Below are 19,012 nucleotides of genomic sequence, written 5' to 3'. Positions count from 1 at the left end.
TGACGCGCCAGAGGGTTACAGATAGGCGCAGGAGTCTCTGCCCGAGGTCTTTGAGCCGGTGAGTTTTCTTTGATGCATTATTCATCCTTTTAACATTGTTTATTACTGACTTTTCTTTATTCTATCCTCAGCCTAACCACCCGAAGATGATGGGACTCATGAAGCTGGTTGACGCCCTGAGTTATTGCATCATCAAGCTTCAGCGTGGTGCGAGTTGTCGGAGCTCTAGCGACGTTCTTGAGGTATCATTCATTTGTGAGGACGTCTATCGATGAGTCTTCTTCAGCCCAAATGTCATCTGTGGTGCATGACACAGAAGGTGAAGGTCCTACTATGTCCTTTAGATAGACACCTTCTTCATCATTGTCCCAAACTCCATTGATGGTTGCATCTTCTTTTTGTTGAACTTGGACTAGTTTCTTTTCATCAATCATTTTCTGAACCAAATTCTTGAATTTGAAACAGTTTTCTATAGTGTAACCCCCTGATTGATGATACTGATAGTAATATCTATCCGTCCTTTTCAACGATTCGAATGGTCTCGGTTCGAGAGGTTTGATCTGGCCACTCTCAGAGAGCATTTCGAACATTTGTGTATATGGGATCCCAATTGAAGTGTAGATTATATTGCTCTTCTTGTGTTTTTCAGTGACTTGTAAAGGATGTGCTTTGCCTCATAAGTCGTTCTCACTGGTGTGAATTCTCTTTTAGGTTCATCTTTCGAAAATGGAAACTCATCATATTTCTTATAGAGTTCGTTCATAGCTTTGAGAGCTTCGCGTAATAGCTGTGATACCTCCCTCATAGACAGTGTGAGGAATTGTATATCTTCCTTATTTGCCGGTTCTGGAAGGTTATCTTTGACATCGAAAAATATTTCCTCTTCTTTTTCTTTGACACGGATTTCTTTGACAGGTCTAATGAGAGATGAGGGGTCAACCTCGTTTTCCTCATCGGAGATAGCCAGGGTATGAGCGAGAGGTGCATTGTCAATGCTCGGCTTCTTACTGGCAGGGGGCAACGGCAGCTTGTTATTGTCAATCAAGTCTTGGATAGCGTCCTTAAGCTTCCAACAGTTTTCAGTGAGATGGCCCCTACCTTGGTGATACTTGCAGCGGCATTGGGGTTCCAATTAGCTGACCTCTTCTCAACTGGTGGGTCCCCAAATGGTCCAATAGGAGTTATAAGACCTTTTGCATTTAATCGATCAAATGCGATGTCATAACTCATGCCAATAGGAGTGAAACTCCTCCTAAATGGTTTCTTCTGTCCTTGATTGTTCATGGCAAGTACTTCCCCTAAATTAAAGGTGTTAACATTGTTTGAGTGGGCGGTTTTGGAAGAAGAAGGATTGTCGTTCTTCTTTCCTTTCCAACCACTGTTGGAGTTATTGTTGGCAGCTTTTAACTTAGCCAAGTCATCTTCAATATTGATCCCAATGTCATAAACGGCTTTGAAGGTATGGAGGTTATTTTGATATTTGAGATGCTTGGAATATTTTTCTTGAAGATTTTTGATGAATAGCCTCACGGATTCTTTTTCACTTGGCACCTCAATCATCTTAGCTGAGGTTTCCCTCCATTTGTTAAAGAAAGAGGTGAAGCCTTCATTCTCTTTCTGCTTGAGGATTTCAAGTTCCCTATGATCAGTCTCGACTTGAATGTTGCACTTGTACCTATCAACAAAAGTGTTTGCTATGGACTCCCAGGTGGAGATCTTTTCTTTCTCGAGAGAAAATAACCATTGTTGGCAAACGGTCTCGAGAGATAGTGAGAACAGAGAAGGGAAGACCTTCTTATCAATACCCTTGATACTCATGATTGCTTCAAATGCTCTTAAATGAAAGTAAGGGTTGTCAATTGCTCTGAATTTTGAGATGTCGTTGGCGTTGAACTTCTGCGGAAGAAGTTCTTTGTCCACCAAGACCCCTTGTGATGTAAGCTCTTGAAACTTGTAATCGCTAGACAACTTGCTTAGATTCTCTTGCATGAGGTCCATCTGTTGTTGTTTCACGAGATCATCGATCTTGAGTGCGAGAAATTTCAGTGTCTCAGTCACGGTAGCCAGTTGGTTCTTAAGATCACTGACTTCTTCTTGTGTTGCCATTATAGTTTTAGCTTTCCTCTTACGAGCTATGGGTTTGTCGAAAAGTTGGACTTGTACGAAGAGGTTATCATTGATTAACCGTCCTTCCTTTCTTGACCACGCGCTGTAAATTAAACCATTTTGCGTTTTAATTACTCGACTCGAATCAACTTGACTTTATGATTTATTTTAAGGAAGAAAAAAGAAAAAAGAAAAGGGTGCATATTTTTGGCAAAAAAAAACGTACATATTTTTAGGGAACTAAGTATAGTTTTTTTTTTTGTTGGAGGATTAATATCCGACTCACCCCCCTAAAAAAAATGACAGAAAAACGCGCACACAAGACTCTCTTAAACATGGTCAAAGTATGTGTATTGGTGTGTGCGTTGAGTGTAAGTGACATGCTTGGACTCTTGTGTAAGACCATGGGACTTAGTGCCTAAACTCGATCATTGACTCAAATAAATACTATTGACAGCAAAAATTTAACCGAATTAAATAAAAAACTGATTAATTAGACTCTAGGTGATGACTCGACCAATAATCCGAACTGTCGGCCAAGCGACAGGACTAGCATCGCACTGTGGAGCTTGGCGCCAGACGACTTGTCGTCAGGCGCTACATTCCATAATGTGGCGCTATAGCTCAGACCTTGGCGCCAATATTGGAGCTTCGATCTGGGACTGTTTTCGGTGTTATTAGTCAATCCGGGTATGCCTAAAGTCGTACTAGGTCAATTAAGATTAAAATATTAGACTTTATTGACTCCAATTAATTAATTATTTAATTAATTAGGCAAAGTTCTTTAAGTCATTAATTTATTTAGTCTCAACACAAGTCAACAAACGGTTAAGAGAAACATAGAATATATATGCACAACAAATAATGCACACTTAGTCAAGTAGGCACAATATGATGCAATGTGTTTGCAACCTAACCATGGCTCTAGTTCTCTATAGTTCGGGATATGGTTTAGTCAATAGAGGGTCCATGGTTAATTGTCCGGATGCACCGCGCGGAAGCCTAACCGTGAAGGGTTGGCGCGAGTGGATGGGACACCGCGAGCTTTAGGAAAAACTCGCTTCCATGGTTTGGTGAATTCAACATCTCGGATGTACCCTTTGTTGCACGGAGCGTTCAATCTGGTAGATGGTGCATGAATTCCCAGAGGGTTATGTCCATATGTAGAACACATATGGGTTTCAGAAAAGTGAGAAAAAATTCAATCAGGAAGTAGGATCGAGCAAACAATACGAAAAATTGGTCAAAATTAGAACGCATATTTCTGCCTCGGTATTGGGGAAAATTGGCGCCAGCAAACAGAGACTGGCGCCAGCTTTTAGCTGTAGCGCCTGGCGCCAATACTGGCGTCTGGCGCTACGGTTAAAATGCTGGCGCCAATGCTCTAGCCCCTGAAGCTACTTCCCACATGCCTCAGCAGCTTTCTGTGCTCGATAAAATTTTCCAGTTTCGCGCGGTGTTATTTCAGTCCTAGTTGTGAAAGATATTTCTCAAATTTCCTACGTGTAAAATCCTATGTTTTTAACTCATTACGGATGGTCTTTCCAATGAGATATTTTTTATGCATATGACAATAATGTTAATCAAAATTACGCACATGAAATACTTAGAACTTTTCGAGTCTCATCCACTCATTCTAAATCATTGCCGAAACAAATTCAGGAATTAAAATAGAAATCCTCCCCAGTGAAGTCGCCAAAAACTGTAGGGAATATTTTCAAGCTTTAATCCCACTAGCTTGAACCCCACTGTGATCATACACTAAAGTACGGTGGCGTCCAAAAGGGAAGAAGATAGAGCAAAAGAGTCGCCAACAAGTTTTTTAGGAGCTTATAAACTGTTCACAGGGTAAAGGTTACACCCCTTAACGATCCAAGAGATCGTCAACTCCATAAGGTCATGAACCAAATAAAGGTTCGGGGATGATGGTACAAATCCAACCTAAAAGAGATTGAACCTGCCCTAATAATAGGCCTCTACTTTATTCTGATCGTATTCATGTGCGCTTTTAAATTAACATGCAATCAATAGGATTAACTCTAAACCTGTTTAATCTATGTTGGTTGAATATTAATGCACAAATAAATCTATTATTGGCGATCACTTGAATTATAATCACAATTAACCCTAAACAAGATTATTAATTATCTCATTAAGCGTGATTACAAGTACAAATTCCCTTTAAACATGCATAAAAGGTGTGATCAAGCAATAAAAATAAATAAGCATCAAGCAACATAATAAATAATCATCATGAATAATAATTATAATAATCATAATAATAATCATAATCAAAATAAAATAATCATCATCAAAATAATAATAATAATATTCATAATCATCATAAATTATAACAATTATAATCATAATCATATTCATGTTAATATTAAAGCATAATAATAGCAAGATCCTAGGCATGATACTAACATGATTAATAACAAACCCTAGCATGTCACTAAGCAATAAAAATCAAATCTTTAGCCCTAACATGATACTACAATCATAAATATTAGGAAGAACATAGGAAGCATCGTAACAATCATATTTAATATTACAATTACCCTAGACATGATACTATGAATATCATAATAACAATATAAACATGATTTCTACATCATTATATCAATAAATCAATTAAAACCATTACAGCACTTACTTTGATGCCTTGTACCTCTTTCTTTCACGTCTAGGGCGAAGGCAACTTGGAATATGGCTAGGTGTTTCTAGATCTTGTGAATGCGGAATTTTGTATTTGAAATGCAAAGTAATAAGAAAGAAAGAGAAAAGAGAAAATTGAAAGATTAACGAATGCTAATTAAAACTGATTGTAGATGAATGTAGATGATTGAAAACGGAGTTTTTAATACGATATTTATAGAGAAATTAGCCAAAAAGATAAAATAAACAAAACAGAGTCTGACGCACAAAAAACAGAGTTGGCGCAAACCCTGGCTAACTGGCGCCAGGCACCAACACTAGCGCCAGGCGCCAGGCCTGGTTCTAGGCGCCAAAGCCTGGGGTAAGGCGCCAAGCCTATTTTCAACGCGTTTTCGAAAATCAGATAAGTTTTCCGTACTGGAGGATAAAATCATATAATTTCCTCGAAAATGTTATTTGATTTTGATTAAAACTCTGAAAAATCAAAAGTCAATTTATCAATGCTAATTAAGTTAGGAATGAAAAGAACCTTCTAGAAGATTCTAGAAGACTAAAACCATTCCTAATTTCATTAGGAATGATAAATCATATTAGGCCCTCCCCTAGATCATTGGGCCGCACATAAAGCTCAAACTGGGCCCAGTTTGGTAAATTGGTCATAACTTCCTCAATATTCATCGGAATTGGGCTTATAATATATCGTTGGAAAGGTCTTTGCAAGCCACATCCAACTACACTACAATTGGACCCATATCATGGACCAACCAAACTGGATTGGCTATTTTCTTAAAATAAGTTTTCAAAAACAGAGAGGAGAGAAAAGAAATTAAAACTATCCGCAACACTAAACCTTCCACACTTTAACTTCATTCGATTATGATTCGACATGAAAGGTACTCATCACTGAGTTTGGTTTTGGGGAGACACAAATGGGTGTCTACAGGTATTTATAAGGAAAGCTTCCTTGTGAATTCCACTCATCTTTCAATGTGGGACTTTGTCACAAAAAGATCCCACATGGAAAGATAGGCAAATTCAATCCTTAGTTAAATAAACCAAGGAATAACTAAGTAACGAGTGCACATGGTTAGGTGAGGACCACTTCCTCACTTGCTCCCTAAGGCAGCTCACATGCATTGTGAGCTAACCACATGCCACCCAACCTTGATCCCCCAATTGGGTTCGGTTAGGCCACACACTTTTTGGACCGTGTTCATGACCCTTCACCCGGGTCCACGGCCCATGCCACATAGCGCTGCCACCGTGGTGCGTTGACAACATGGCGCGCTACCACGTGGCCTGGCACGCTACCACTTAGTGGCTGCCAACGTGGCTACTGCCACTTCGCGGCTGCCAATGTGGCCAACACATGGCACTGGCATGTGTGTTGCCACGTGTGCTGCCATATACGCTGCCACGTGGCACACTTCTATTTGGCGCTCTTCCCTAGCCTATCGCGTGGCTAGGGTTTTAATTGTTACTTGAAGAATTTTCCCGTCTCGCCAAGTTTTACATTTTGGCTTGACTTTTGACGCTCGGATTCGACGCTCCAAGCTCGAATTTCAGACGTCTAAATATTAATAACTTGGGTGACTCATTCATTTCTTTTGAATTAGTTTGTCGCGTTGGTTCGTTAGTTTCTTGGGTGTGACCCGAAGGGTTAAGTCAAGATTAAGCTGTAATATTAATTAATCATTAATATTACCGATCGGAAGTGGCCTCCACCCAGGAATTCCGATCACTTGACCTCACTGAATAATTAACTTTCTAATAATTTCAAACCCTCTATCGGAATAATACACTTGTTCAAAGGACATCATTCCTTTCAATCTCCCACTTTTAGTGTATAGCCTTTTTCCTTTGTCACTTAATGTCACTTCATGAACTATAAGGTAAGATTTATTCATCATCCTTATAATGTTCAGAAGTGTTTCTCGATCCCGAGTCTTGTTGTCAATATACAGATATTTCTAAAATCCATCCGAGCACGGCCATGCATTTTACAGTCTCGCTCTTCGAGAGGCCTTGTAAAGAACAAAGACATCTTCCCTATTTTTAATAGGGGGACATTCCCAGTCTAATAATGTAGCTCCTCTTACTTAGAGGACCTAGCCTCCCGACTGTTTCTGTTATAATCCCCTTTTATGCCAGACGTTTGAAAACATCAAAGCGGACTAGTACTCAAACAAGAGAACTCATAATACTCATGGTCGAGGAAATAGGTTCCGATAGCCATAATGAGAAGTATACTTATGACGATTTTTTAATCTCTTACAGTATTCTCATATGTCGATCCAGTATGGTTCTAAATCAATACCTGTGCAAATGATTTATGATAATCATGTCCTTGTAGCACAAGAAACTGTGCTATAAATCAAACTACACACTAATCTCAAGTGGTCACTAATTGTCCATCGTTTAAATGACCTCGATTAGGGATAAATTTTTATTATAATATTCATTTTTCACTTAATAGGTGTTTCCTTATCAAGATCGGTCTTGATACCCTATTTTAAATATTCTCATAATTGAATGGACTCATTTTTTTAATCCTAAACCATAATTAAAAAGCAAACGGAGTGATAAAACTGTATGAAATTTTAAATTACTTCAAAACCTGAATGGTTCATCTTATGATAAATGGTTTTTCTGAATGTTTTAAGAGTAACACTCTTTATAAAACATTTATAGAAATCACACCCATATCTAATATGCTTGATTTCTTTCATGTAATTGTGAATGTTATCGTACACTTATTGCATAGGTTTAGTTATAATTACTTTGCTAATCTTAGCATCTTCATTACTGATCACTTTCATAATAAGATGATACAATTTTAGAGTGCCATGGATTATATGTGATTTAGGATTTATTGTCCAAGTGATGGCTCCCACTCATTTTCATGATTGAGATCTTTAACTTGACAACCTACAATCATTAACGTTCAATAATGAACTTTCTATAGAACATCTTCTTTATTATCGCCTTTTATGGCAACAATATTCTCAACATAAATTTTAGTAGACTTCTTGATGATGCTTTGCTTGGGTTTAACTCCAAATGGCTCACAATGATTTGGGATACCCTAATCACTTGTGACCATGGAGATTTACCTTAAATTCTCACACATTATACATGGATGCAGTTCCATGTTACCATTCTCAAGCCATGACTCATTGTTAGCTTGTGCTTATAAACGACTTCCTTGTTAAGGATCTAATCCTTGTTCAGCTTTGTGCTTGTAACATCAATTCTCAATTTGTATTTGTTTCCACAAGTAAAGAACTCATCATGTTACTTATCCAAGTACTTTGAATGTTCTTGGCAATGATCTAATAATCTATTACATAGGTTCAGGTTGATTGGTACTATATACATACTTCACATGCTCTAAGCAATTAAGTTGTGCGACGATTCCATATCATAGAGTACATGATGGATTTAATTGTAGAATGATTCTTAATCTTGTTCCACCCACGTTATATTTTAGCTCATCCAATTTCACTGAGTCTTGCTAAATTGTTTGCTATGTGATATGGTTGAAAGTCTCTACTAAAGTCTTTCTTGTTTGACTTAGTATTTAGCTTAGTTCACACTTAGTTCAAAATTTTACTTAGTTTTAATACATACGGGTCGAAAGTCTTTCAAAGTCCTTCAATTCATTTTTAACATGGTAAATTCCTTTACTCGTTTAAACATTTTATTAAGTCTATACAATAGATCTTAATACCAAATACGTACTAACCTCCCCATCAAATTCCAGGGTCAAAATCCCACTATGAACATCAATCTTAGTTTTAGATGTTTTTAGAAAAGGTCTCCCTAATAAGATTGGTGTTGAATTAGAGGATTCATCATTTGGCATATCTAACATGTAAAAATCAGCAGGAAACACAAGTTCATTTACTTGTACTAAGACATCCTCAATCACTCGTAAATGATAAGTATTAGAACGGTCAGCAAGTTGGATAATCACACGATTATCTTTTAAAGGTTATAAGTTTAGAGCTTTATAAATAGATAAAAGCATCACATTAATAGAAGCTCTTAAGTCTAACATGCACCTCTCATATCTCGTGTTGCCTATTCTACAAGGTATAGTAAAAATACCTGAATCCTTACACTTGGGAGGAATTTTCCTCTATATAACTGCAGATACGTTCTCACTTACACTGACCTTTTCATCTCCATTCAATTTCCGCTTGTTAGTGCACAAATCCTTTAGAAACTTTACATAACGTGGCACTTGTCTAATGGCTTCTAGTAAAGGTATGTTCACCTCTACCTTGCGAAATACATCTAGCACCTCCTTTTCCATCTCTTTCTTCTTATCCTTAGAAGTTAACCTGCTAGGGAAAGGAACAGAAGAAGAAAAATGGTTAGTTTTAGATGAAACAACATCACTTACCTTGGAGGGCTGCTCATTTTTTCCTAGAACAACAGTCTCTTGTTCCTCTTGGTAATCTGCCAACACTTCACTGTTGCTTTTTTCTGGAACCTCCAACTGCTTGCCACTTCTAAGTGATATGGCGCTTGCATTCTCCTTCAGATTTCTCTCTAGTTGACTTGGAAGCTTGTTAGAGTTCTGAGCTTGGAGCTTTCCCACTGTGTTAGCTAACTGAGAAACTTGGTTCTCCAAGTTCTTTAATCCACTTCTTGTTTCTTGCTGAAAATGCAAAGTGTTGTCAGCCATTGCCTTCACGATTTCTTCCAGAGACAAGCTACCAGATTGTGGCTGGGAAACTTGGTGGTTTTGAGGTCGCGGCTGACATTGCGGTTGTTGTTGAAAACCAGGTGGAGGATTAGATGCTTGATGCTGCTGGAAAGCTGGTTGTCTGAGGTTGGAGTTGTTGGTCTGTTGCTGAACATTTCCATATCTCAGGTTTGGATGATCTCTCCACCCCGGATTATAGGTCTGAGAGAACGGATCATAACATCTTTGCTGCCCCTGGACATCACCAACATAATTCACTTGTTCCTCTTGCATAATGGGGCATATGTTAGTTGGGTGTCCTGGTATCGAACATATGCCACAAAATTTTTCTTACCATTTTTCGATCATCACTCGCTCCACTAAGGAAGTGATTTTAGCTAATTGTTACACAAAGTTAGCTAATTGTTACACAAAGTTAGAACTCATTACTTCATTAACTTGATGTACAAAACCAGACTTGATATTTCAACCTCCTCAATATTGAGAGTTTGCTGCCCATGTTTGCAATCAATGTCTTTGCCTCTATGGGTGTCTTATCAACCAATGCTCCGCCACTTGCAGCATCAATTAGGTTCCGATCCGGTTCCGTGAGCCCTTCATAAAAGTATTGCACTAGCAATTGCTCACTGATCTGATGGTTAGGACAGCTATCATATAGCTTTTTGAAACGCTCCTAATACTCATGAAGTGTCTCTGCATCTTCTTGTCGAATCCCACATATTTCTTTCCTAATGTTTGCTGCTAAAGATGCTGGAAAATATTTTTCTATGAATTTTTCTTGCATTTGAGCCTAGGTTGTGATGGTTACTGCAGGCAGTCCGAACAACCACTCCTTGGCAGCATCAGCTAAAGCAAAAGGAAATGCCTTTAACTTGATCTGATCAAGGGTTACAACAGCAGGTTTCATCCCCGAACATGCTATGTGAAATTCCTTCAAAAATCTGTTCGCCTCATTCATGTAAACTGAACCCAAGGAACTAGTATTGCGAAAACCTAAAAATGTGGGTAATGCTCTGATCAGTCCAGGCTTGATCTCACATTTTGTCCCGCCATCTAATATGCACAGCAAATTAGGATCAAATGTAGGAAAAGCAAGCTGCTTTAAGGTACGGTCAACCATCTCAAAAATTTCTTCAGTTTCCTCTTCCGAAGATGAACTCTCACTTAGAGGCAACGGAATCTGACGAGCTTGCTCCAGTATTTGAGCACGAGTCCTTTTAGCTACAAAAGACGTAGAAAAAGGATTAATTATAAGTCCCTAGTTCTTTGCTGCAAATTCCCTTATTATTTTATTCTTTGAATTTCTATCACACATAAACAAACAAAGAACTAGATGACACGTTAGTAAGGAAAGTTAGCAAAAACACAAGTATTAATGTAATAAAACGCCAAGTCCCTAGCAACGGCACCAAAATTTGGTACGACTGTCGCGTGTCTACCAAAAATAAACCTAACAAAAACCTCCTAAAATGCAGTAGGGTAAGCTAGGGTTGATCCCACAGAGGATTGGATTATCAAATTATTACTTGTGTAAGTTAGAAACCCCTGTGTTTAATGGCAAATTTAAGAGAAATATATACTACGTACTAAACAAAATAATAAATAGTAATACTAAGGGATTAACAAATCATATATAATGAAATAAGGACCGAAAGATATATTGCATTGGAGTATCAATTATTGCTCATCGAATAATATGAATTACGTTTATATTTTAATGTTAACCAATGAACACAAACAAGCATTCGAAACTTCCCTTAATTGCAAATACACCAAATAAGCTCTCGGAATATTGTCTAACTAACTAATAATCTAGAACAAGCTCTCTAGACTCGATTAATTAGTCGCATTAATAACAAGGAAGTAGTTAACTTAAGCCACAAATCTCACAAGCTCGGACTTGTGCATCTCAAAGGGTTGATAATCTTAGGTAGTATGACAAGTTTTGGTCACCAATCAAACACCTAATCACTACTAATGATATTAACTAGGACAATTACGGATCACAAGCTAATACTCTAGTCGTCAAACTAGAAAATTATACTAAAGATGGTTGGTCCCAAATATAATCAATAAATTCGTAATATTCAAGCAGATTATCAAACCAATTAAGAATATAAACATAATATCTAATAATTAAAGCATATCAAGTCTCACAATACAATAGTCCAATGCATAATATATCTCCCTACCCTTGTTTTATCTAGCCTGACATACTAAGAGTTGAAAGAATAATAACAATTATAGACAGAAACTTCATAATATGGAAGAAATAGTTAAACATTATATTGATAACGCTAACAGTAGCTAAACGAAACAATTAAGTACCAATATTGACCAAATGCAATAATTTAACAAAGATATACTAAATAATAAGATTCAATCCTATAATCTAATAAGATATCAATCATAACAAAATGAATTCAATAAGAAAAAGTAAGATATTAAACTAATGTAGTACCAAACTCAATTTGAGGATTACAAAGGAAGATGCCAAGAACTTCACTGCTCCAAGATTTGCTCGCATGAAATCCGCTACTCCTTCTCTGTGCTTCTTCACTTTCGTCCCCCCTCTACCTCAAATTAATATCTTCAATTTATTCCTCAGACCTAGCCCAAAAAAATCCAAAAAAAAAAACGGATTTGATAACTCCCCAGAACCCCAACAAAAAGATAAGAAACCTCCATTCATTATCTCCACTACACCGAGTATTTTGCTCCAATAATTATCCAATTTCATCTTCATCATCTCTTGCTTGACAGTTTGGTACCCGCAAAAGTCGGTGGAGAACTTTGTGTTTTACCCGCGAGAAAAATGAGTAGCTGCTCCTTTATTTTTCTTTTTGTTTTGTTCTTTTTGCTTTGGCTGAGGGTCAAGTTGTTAATTTGTTATATTCAGGATACATGTGACTATTGGGCTTAACGTATGTGACTTCACTTGTAAGATTTGTTTCTTTTTCCGAGCTTGGTAAAGTGCATTTTGATACCGTAATCTTTCTTCCTACAAACAAATAAATCAAATAGTAATAACTCGTGTCTCAGGAAGAAAATTTTACTTAATAAACATTTAAATCATTAAAAGTCAATATAAAAAGAAGAGTCTAATAAATAAAATAATGTACTTTTATGACCTTATCAGATTATCACATGGAAACCGTCAATGACAATAAGGAGTATATGTATCTCGTTAAAAGAAAATCTGAAAATAACGAGACTCTTAAAAAATTAGAAACATACTCCTCAAGATTGTACTTTACTTATATCATTCCAATTGAAACATATTTAGTGTCTAACCACAAGGTAGACAACCAGGAAATGTTTAATATATAGCATGACCGCTTGGGTCATCCTGGAACAAGCATGATGATAAAAAATCATTAAAAATTCAAATGGGTAATCGTTAAATACTATATGGATCCCACAATCAAATGAACTTCATTGTAAAGCTTGTTCACTTGGCAAACTAATCATTAGACCTTCAAAAGGTAAACTTGAAGGTGAAAATCTTGCATTCCTTGAAAGAATACAAGGAGACATTTGCGGGCCAATACACCCGACATGTGGACCGTTCAGATATTTCCTCGTGTTAATTGATGCCTCAACATGTTGGTCACATGTTAGTCTTCTCTCTAGCAGGAATGTTGCATTTGCAAAACTTCTTGCGCAAATCACACATTTTAAGGCTTAATTCTCGGATTATCCAATCCAAAGGATTAGGTTAGATAATGTCGAAGAATTTACATCCCGAACATTTAATTACTATTGTATGTCAATTGGGATAAATGTGGAACACCCAGTAGCCCATGTTCATACACAAAATGGCCTTGCAGAATCCACTAGGTGAAAAAACAAAATTGGCACCGCCCTAAGGCCAGGGAAAAAAAGGGGGGAAACGAGTGGGAAGAATATTGCCACCGGTTTGAATTGAACCGGTGGGAAAAACATTAATCCCACCGGTTTTGAACCGGTGGCCTTGTTATTAAAAAAAAGAAGAAAAAAAAAAGGCCTTCCTTATTTTCTTCCCTTATATACCCTAACCCTAGACTAGAGGTGATAAAAAATCGGGCCGGGACGGGCCTTAACACAATTTATCATGCCCAAACCCGTAAAAAAGTAGCGGGCTTGTCGGGCCAAAACGGGCATTTCGGGCTTTTTCGGGCCAAGTTCGGGCTTTTTAACTAAAAATACGTTTTTATGCTTGCCCAAACCTGCCCTATTTTTGGGTCGGATCGGGCCAGGCTAGCGGGCCGGGCCAATGTTGATCACCTCTACCCTAGACCTCTCCTCCTTCTCTCTCCTCCTCTCATCCTTCTCTCTCCTCTCTTCTCTGTCCTCCTTTCTCTCTCCGACCTCTCTATGTCCGCCTTCTCTCTCCTCTTCTTTCCCATCTCTTCTTTTTTCCCCTCTCTTCTCCAACCTCTCTTCTCCGACATCCCACCACTGCCACTAACCACCGCCGCTACCAAGTCCGAGGTTAGTGCATGTTATTAATTTTCGGGGTTAATTGATTTTCGATTTTTTTTTGGGTTAATTGATTTCGATTTTTTTGGGTTTTTTCGAATTGATTTTGGGGTATTTCGAATTGATTATGGGTTATTTATTCCAGGTTTTTTTTCGAATTGATTTTGGGTTTTTCCGAATTGATTTTGGGATTAATTGATTTTAGGGTTTCTGGGTTAACTGATTTTTGATTTTTTTTTGGGTTTTTCCAAATTGATTTTAGGGTTTTTCGAATTGATTATGGGTTAATTTATTCTGGGTTTTTTTCGAATTGATTTTGGGTTTTTTAGGATGGAGAGGTTTTTGGGTTTGATTTTGGGTTTAATTAATCGATTTTTCTGGTTCATGCATGTGTTTTTTTTTGGGTTTTTTTTTATTTTGAGTTTTCTGGTTTTTTTTAGTTTAATTAATCGAGTTTTGGGTTTAATTAATTGAGTTTTGGGTTTAATTGGATTTATCTGGGTTTAATTAAACGATTTAAATCGATTTTTGGATTTTAATTTGATTTTTCTGGGTTTCATTAATCGATTTTCGGATTTTAATATGATTTTTCTAGGTTAATTTTCGATTAAAATAATCAATTTTTTGGATTAATGCATGCGTTTTTGGTTTTTTTTTTTTTAGTTTTTTTTTTATTTTCAATTTCCTGGTTTTTTGGGGGTTTTTTTGGGGGGGGGGATTTATTGGTTTATATTTCGTGATTTCTTGGTTTATTTTCTGGGTTTAATTTTTGTAATTTTAGTTTATTGTAAGTTTTATTAATTTCGGTGTTTTAATTGATGCAGGTGATGAAGAATCAAGGTGTTGATTTTGGAATTTTGATTTCAATGTTGTAATATTTTTTTTCTTCGATGTTGTAAATTTTTTTTCTTCGATGTTGTAATATTTTTTTTTTTTAATTTTGATGTTGTAATTTATTTTATTTTTTTGTATTGTAGAATAACAATTTAATGATGAATATATTTCTGATTATATTTCATTTTCAAGCTTGGTTGATTTTGATATTATTTTGCTTATATTTAATTCCCTGATTATATGTCAAGTGAACAAAGCAAACTAAAAAAAATACATGAAATGGCACCGGTTAACTGGTGCCAATTGAATTTAATACAAAAAAAATGGGAATTGTTATGGCACCGGTAAACCGGTGCCAAAAATCAATTATAGCACCGATTAACCGGTCCTAATATTAGATATTGTCACCGATTTTGAACCGGTGGCATTTGTTAGATGAATTGGCACCCCCCAAATTCTCAACAGTTCAAAACTGGTACCTTATGGGGGTTTTGAACCGATGCCAAATTGAGTTTTTCTACTAGTGATCATTCATAAAGCGATTACAAATTAGTCGCTAGGCCATTACTCATGAAATCTAGACTCCCACCTTCTGCATGGGGACATGCGTGCAATAATACATGCATGTCGTTGCTTTGCTACGGCTAAGATCGAGCGCAACGCATAAGTTATCTCCAATGCAACTAGTAGTTAGAAAGGAACCTAGTCTGACATATCTAAATACATTCAGATGTGTAGTCTTTGTTCCCATAGCACCACCCCAACGTACTAAAATGGGCCCACAAAGAAGGTTGGGAATCTATGTTGGCTATGAATCACCTTCCATCACACGATATCTCGAACCATTGACTGGTGATCTTTTCACAGCTTGGTTCGCAGATTGTCACTTTAATGACACATTCTTCCCAACCTTAGGGGAGATAAAGAGGACCCATGCTGGAAAGAAATATCATGGAATGCCCAAAACCTATATTACCTTGATCCAAGGACAAATGTGTGCGTACAAGAAGTGCAAAAATTTATACATTTGCAAAACATCGTAAATCAATTATTGCCAGACGTTCACTGATACAAAAGAGTGACAAAGTCACTTATACCAGCAATGAAATCCACTTTCAGATAAATTTGCAGCACGCTAAAGACGTGGCAGACCCCTCAAAGCTAAAGATCTAAAGCCGAGAAATTTCCAAAAGAGTGGAAATGAAGAATAAAAAGGGTGAAAACTCCTCAAATGAAGTGGATCAAATCCAAAATGATGAAATTATCGTCAACCTCCAAGATGAATCTAGGGGGAGCGTGAAAACAAAATCTTCGACAATCATGAAATTTAAATAAATTACGTCCAGATTAGAACACAGTGGGATAGAGTAAAAACATATGTCAATGATGTATCCGTATACTTAATTGGCACAGAAATCATCACTGATATTGAGGACACCGAGATATCATATGTTTATGAATTCCAACTAAGGAGTGATTGGCCAAAATGGAAAGAAGCCATTTAGGTTGAATTAAAATCTCTCGCAAAACGCAAAGCTTTCGGTCCTGCAGTTCAGGCTCCAAAAGGAGTGAAACTTGTCGGGTATAGATGGGTGTTCATACGAAAAAGAAATGAAAATGACAAAATTGTAAGATATAAGGCTAGACTTGTAGCCCAAGGTTTCTCGCAAAGATCGGGAATCGACTATGAGGAAACATATTCACTTGTGGTAGATGCCACGACACTAAGGTTCCTCATAAGTGTATCAGCATGGAAAGGACTACAAATGCATTTGATGGATGTTTGTGACTGCATACCTTTATGGGTCACTTGATACTGACACCTATATGAGAGTCCCTGGAGGAATTGAACTACCTGAACCTTTGAGGTCACAACCTCAAAAGCTACATTCCATATAATTGAAAAAATCACTCTACGGTTTAAAGCAATTTGGGAGGATGTGGTTTAACCATTTAAGTGAGTACCTACTCAAAGGAGGGTATAAGAACGACCAAATTTGTCCATGTGTATTCATCAAAAGGACCGAAAATGGTTTTTTCATAATAGCGGTGCATGTTAATTATTTAAACATCATCGTGACACATAACGAAATCGAAGAACCGCTAAATGTATGATGAAATAATTTGAAATGAAAGACCTTAGAAGAACAAAATTTTGTCTCAGATTACAAATTGAACATCTAAGAGATGGTATCTTAATTCGTCAATCTATGCCAAGAAAGTATTAAAAAGTTTCTATATGAACAAGCACACCCATTGAATTCACCAATGATTGTTCGTGCTCTAAACATCAAAGATGATCCATTTTGACCCTGAGAAGAAGGTGAAGCTGTACTTGGTTCAGCGTTGCCATACCTAAGTGCAATATATAGGAGCTTTGATATACTTGGCCATCGGCACTAGGCCAAACATTGCATTTTTGGTGAACTTGTTAGCAAGGTATAGCTCTAAACCTACATGCAGACACTGGAATGGAGTAAAACACCTACTTTGCTATATACGTGGAACAATAATCAATTTAGGGCTCTTCTATCCAAGAAACGGAAATCCTACTCTCGTGGAATATGCAGATGCAGGTTACCTATCAAATTGAGTAAAATCAAAATCACAAATAGGTTATCTTTTAATCTATGGAAATACATCAATCTCTTGGAAGTCAACCAAGCAGACACTAACAACAATTTCATCAAACCAACCTGAATTGATTGACCTTTATGAAGTTGGTAGGGAATATATTATGATTGCGATCTGTGACCCAACATATAATAAAAGAAAGCGACATCAAAACAATCGAAGAAGGCTCAACTACAATTTTTGAAGACAACACTGCTTGTATTTCACAAATTAAAAGAGGCTACATCAAAGGTGATAGAATAAAACACATCGACCCCAAGTTCTTTTCTAATCATGACTTGGTAACAGAAGGCAAGATCGATGTCAATTAGATCCATTCATGCAACAACTTAGTCGATCTATTCATGAAGGCATTACCACCTAGCAAATTTCAAGAACTCGTGCATATGACCGGCATGCGTCGTCTTTGTGATCTAAACTTAGGGGGAGCCCTATATGTGCTATACTCTTTTTCCTTAGTCCAAGTTTTTATCCCACGGGGTTTTTATTTGTAAGGTTTTAATGAGGCAGATAAACATATAGGTACAATAGCGATAATATTTATTTTACATAAATGTAAATTTTAGATAGGAGTTACCCTATAAAAATCCGTTCAAGGGGGCGTGTTGTAATACGCATCGTATGCGTAATATGAACGGATTAAGGATACCGCCACACGTCACTATTAATCTTCCCATGCAAGAGTAAATATGCTTCTCAGAACCTCATGCTCGATTAGACATTTCAATGCATGTTTAATATATCGAGTAAACACTGTTCATGCAAGGGTACCATAAATACCCACATAATCTGAAAGAAATATACACAACAATTATCGGAGTATATCTAAAACCTTTCTTTTAATCTCTTTGAAATCCTTTGTTGTAAAACACTGTACAGTTAGTTCACTCTGTTTGTTCTTTCTTCTTTTTCCTCCTCTTCCCACCCACTTTCATCTTCTTTACTCCTTTTTCTTCCTCCACTTCCCATCACTTTCTTATATTATTATCTCTTTCTCTTAGTAAAACTCATCAACAATACCGTTTTCTTTCTCCTCTTCGGATAATTCTTCACCTTCAATGCACCATAACCCTAACAATTTATGTTTATACATAAATATACAAAGAAATTCAAAATGAAAAAATAGATAGATAAAGGGAATGATTAACCCCAAAGTTTTATTATAGGATAAGTTTGGCGTTGAAAAATGAAGGAAAACAGAAGAAAATGTCACTAAGAAGAAGATTACGCTAATCAGCAATGGAGTAAACCTTCAGTTAAAGGTGTCCGAAATTCGCATTAAAACCAAAATTCAATCCTATCCAAACTGAATTATCAATTCGGATTGGATCCGAACTTTAAATCGTATCGGGTCGGATGGGGTTTATTTGGAAATTCGGATTGGATCGGATAGATGACCCTAAATCCAATAATCCTAACCGAAAACCGAATTGTAAAATAAAGCTTGTATAAATATGGATTTTCTTTGTTTTTTGAAATTTAACCTAAATGCTTAGTACTCCATAAAATAAATAAGGTAGATCTTGTATTAATTGATTAATGACTTGATAATGTTGATGTAACACCCCCAAATCTCCCTCTACGGAAATACTAGTATAATACGTA

The 19,012-nt window shown here is 36.8% G+C and overlaps 1 protein-coding gene across 2 annotated transcripts; it reads right to left on the bottom strand.

Moving 5' to 3' along the window:
- Window positions 1-8,702: 8,702 nt before the first annotated feature.
- On the bottom strand, window positions 8,703-12,474 carry LOC110710006. Of its 2 annotated transcripts, none has more exons than XM_021888268.1 (2): window positions 11,940-12,474; window positions 8,703-10,699 (listed from the first exon to the last, which is right to left on the bottom strand). In XM_021888268.1, the coding sequence occupies exon 2, from the start codon at window positions 9,749-9,751 to the stop codon at window positions 8,906-8,908; it is 846 nt and encodes a 281-aa protein (XP_021743960.1). In that variant the 5' UTR covers window positions 9,752-10,699; window positions 11,940-12,474; the 3' UTR covers window positions 8,703-8,905. The 2 variants fall into 2 exon arrangements, with proteins under 2 accessions (XP_021743960.1, XP_021743962.1); XM_021888270.1 differs by having other exon boundaries at window positions 11,961-12,474.
- Window positions 12,475-19,012: the final 6,538 nt, after the last annotated feature.

This window comes from Chenopodium quinoa, unplaced genomic scaffold (assembly GCF_001683475.1).
Source record: "Chenopodium quinoa cultivar QQ74 unplaced genomic scaffold, ASM168347v1, whole genome shotgun sequence".
In the NCBI taxonomy this organism is placed as follows: domain Eukaryota; kingdom Viridiplantae; phylum Streptophyta; class Magnoliopsida; order Caryophyllales; family Amaranthaceae; genus Chenopodium; species Chenopodium quinoa.
Note: the sequence above shows the minus strand (reverse complement) of the source record. Positions and strands in the feature narration are given on the sequence as shown.

Coding starts and splice junctions, on each gene's coding strand:
- LOC110710006 (XM_021888268.1), bottom strand. CDS start 9,751: ATGCAAGAGGAACAAGTGAATTATGTTGGTGATGTCCAGGGGCAGCAA.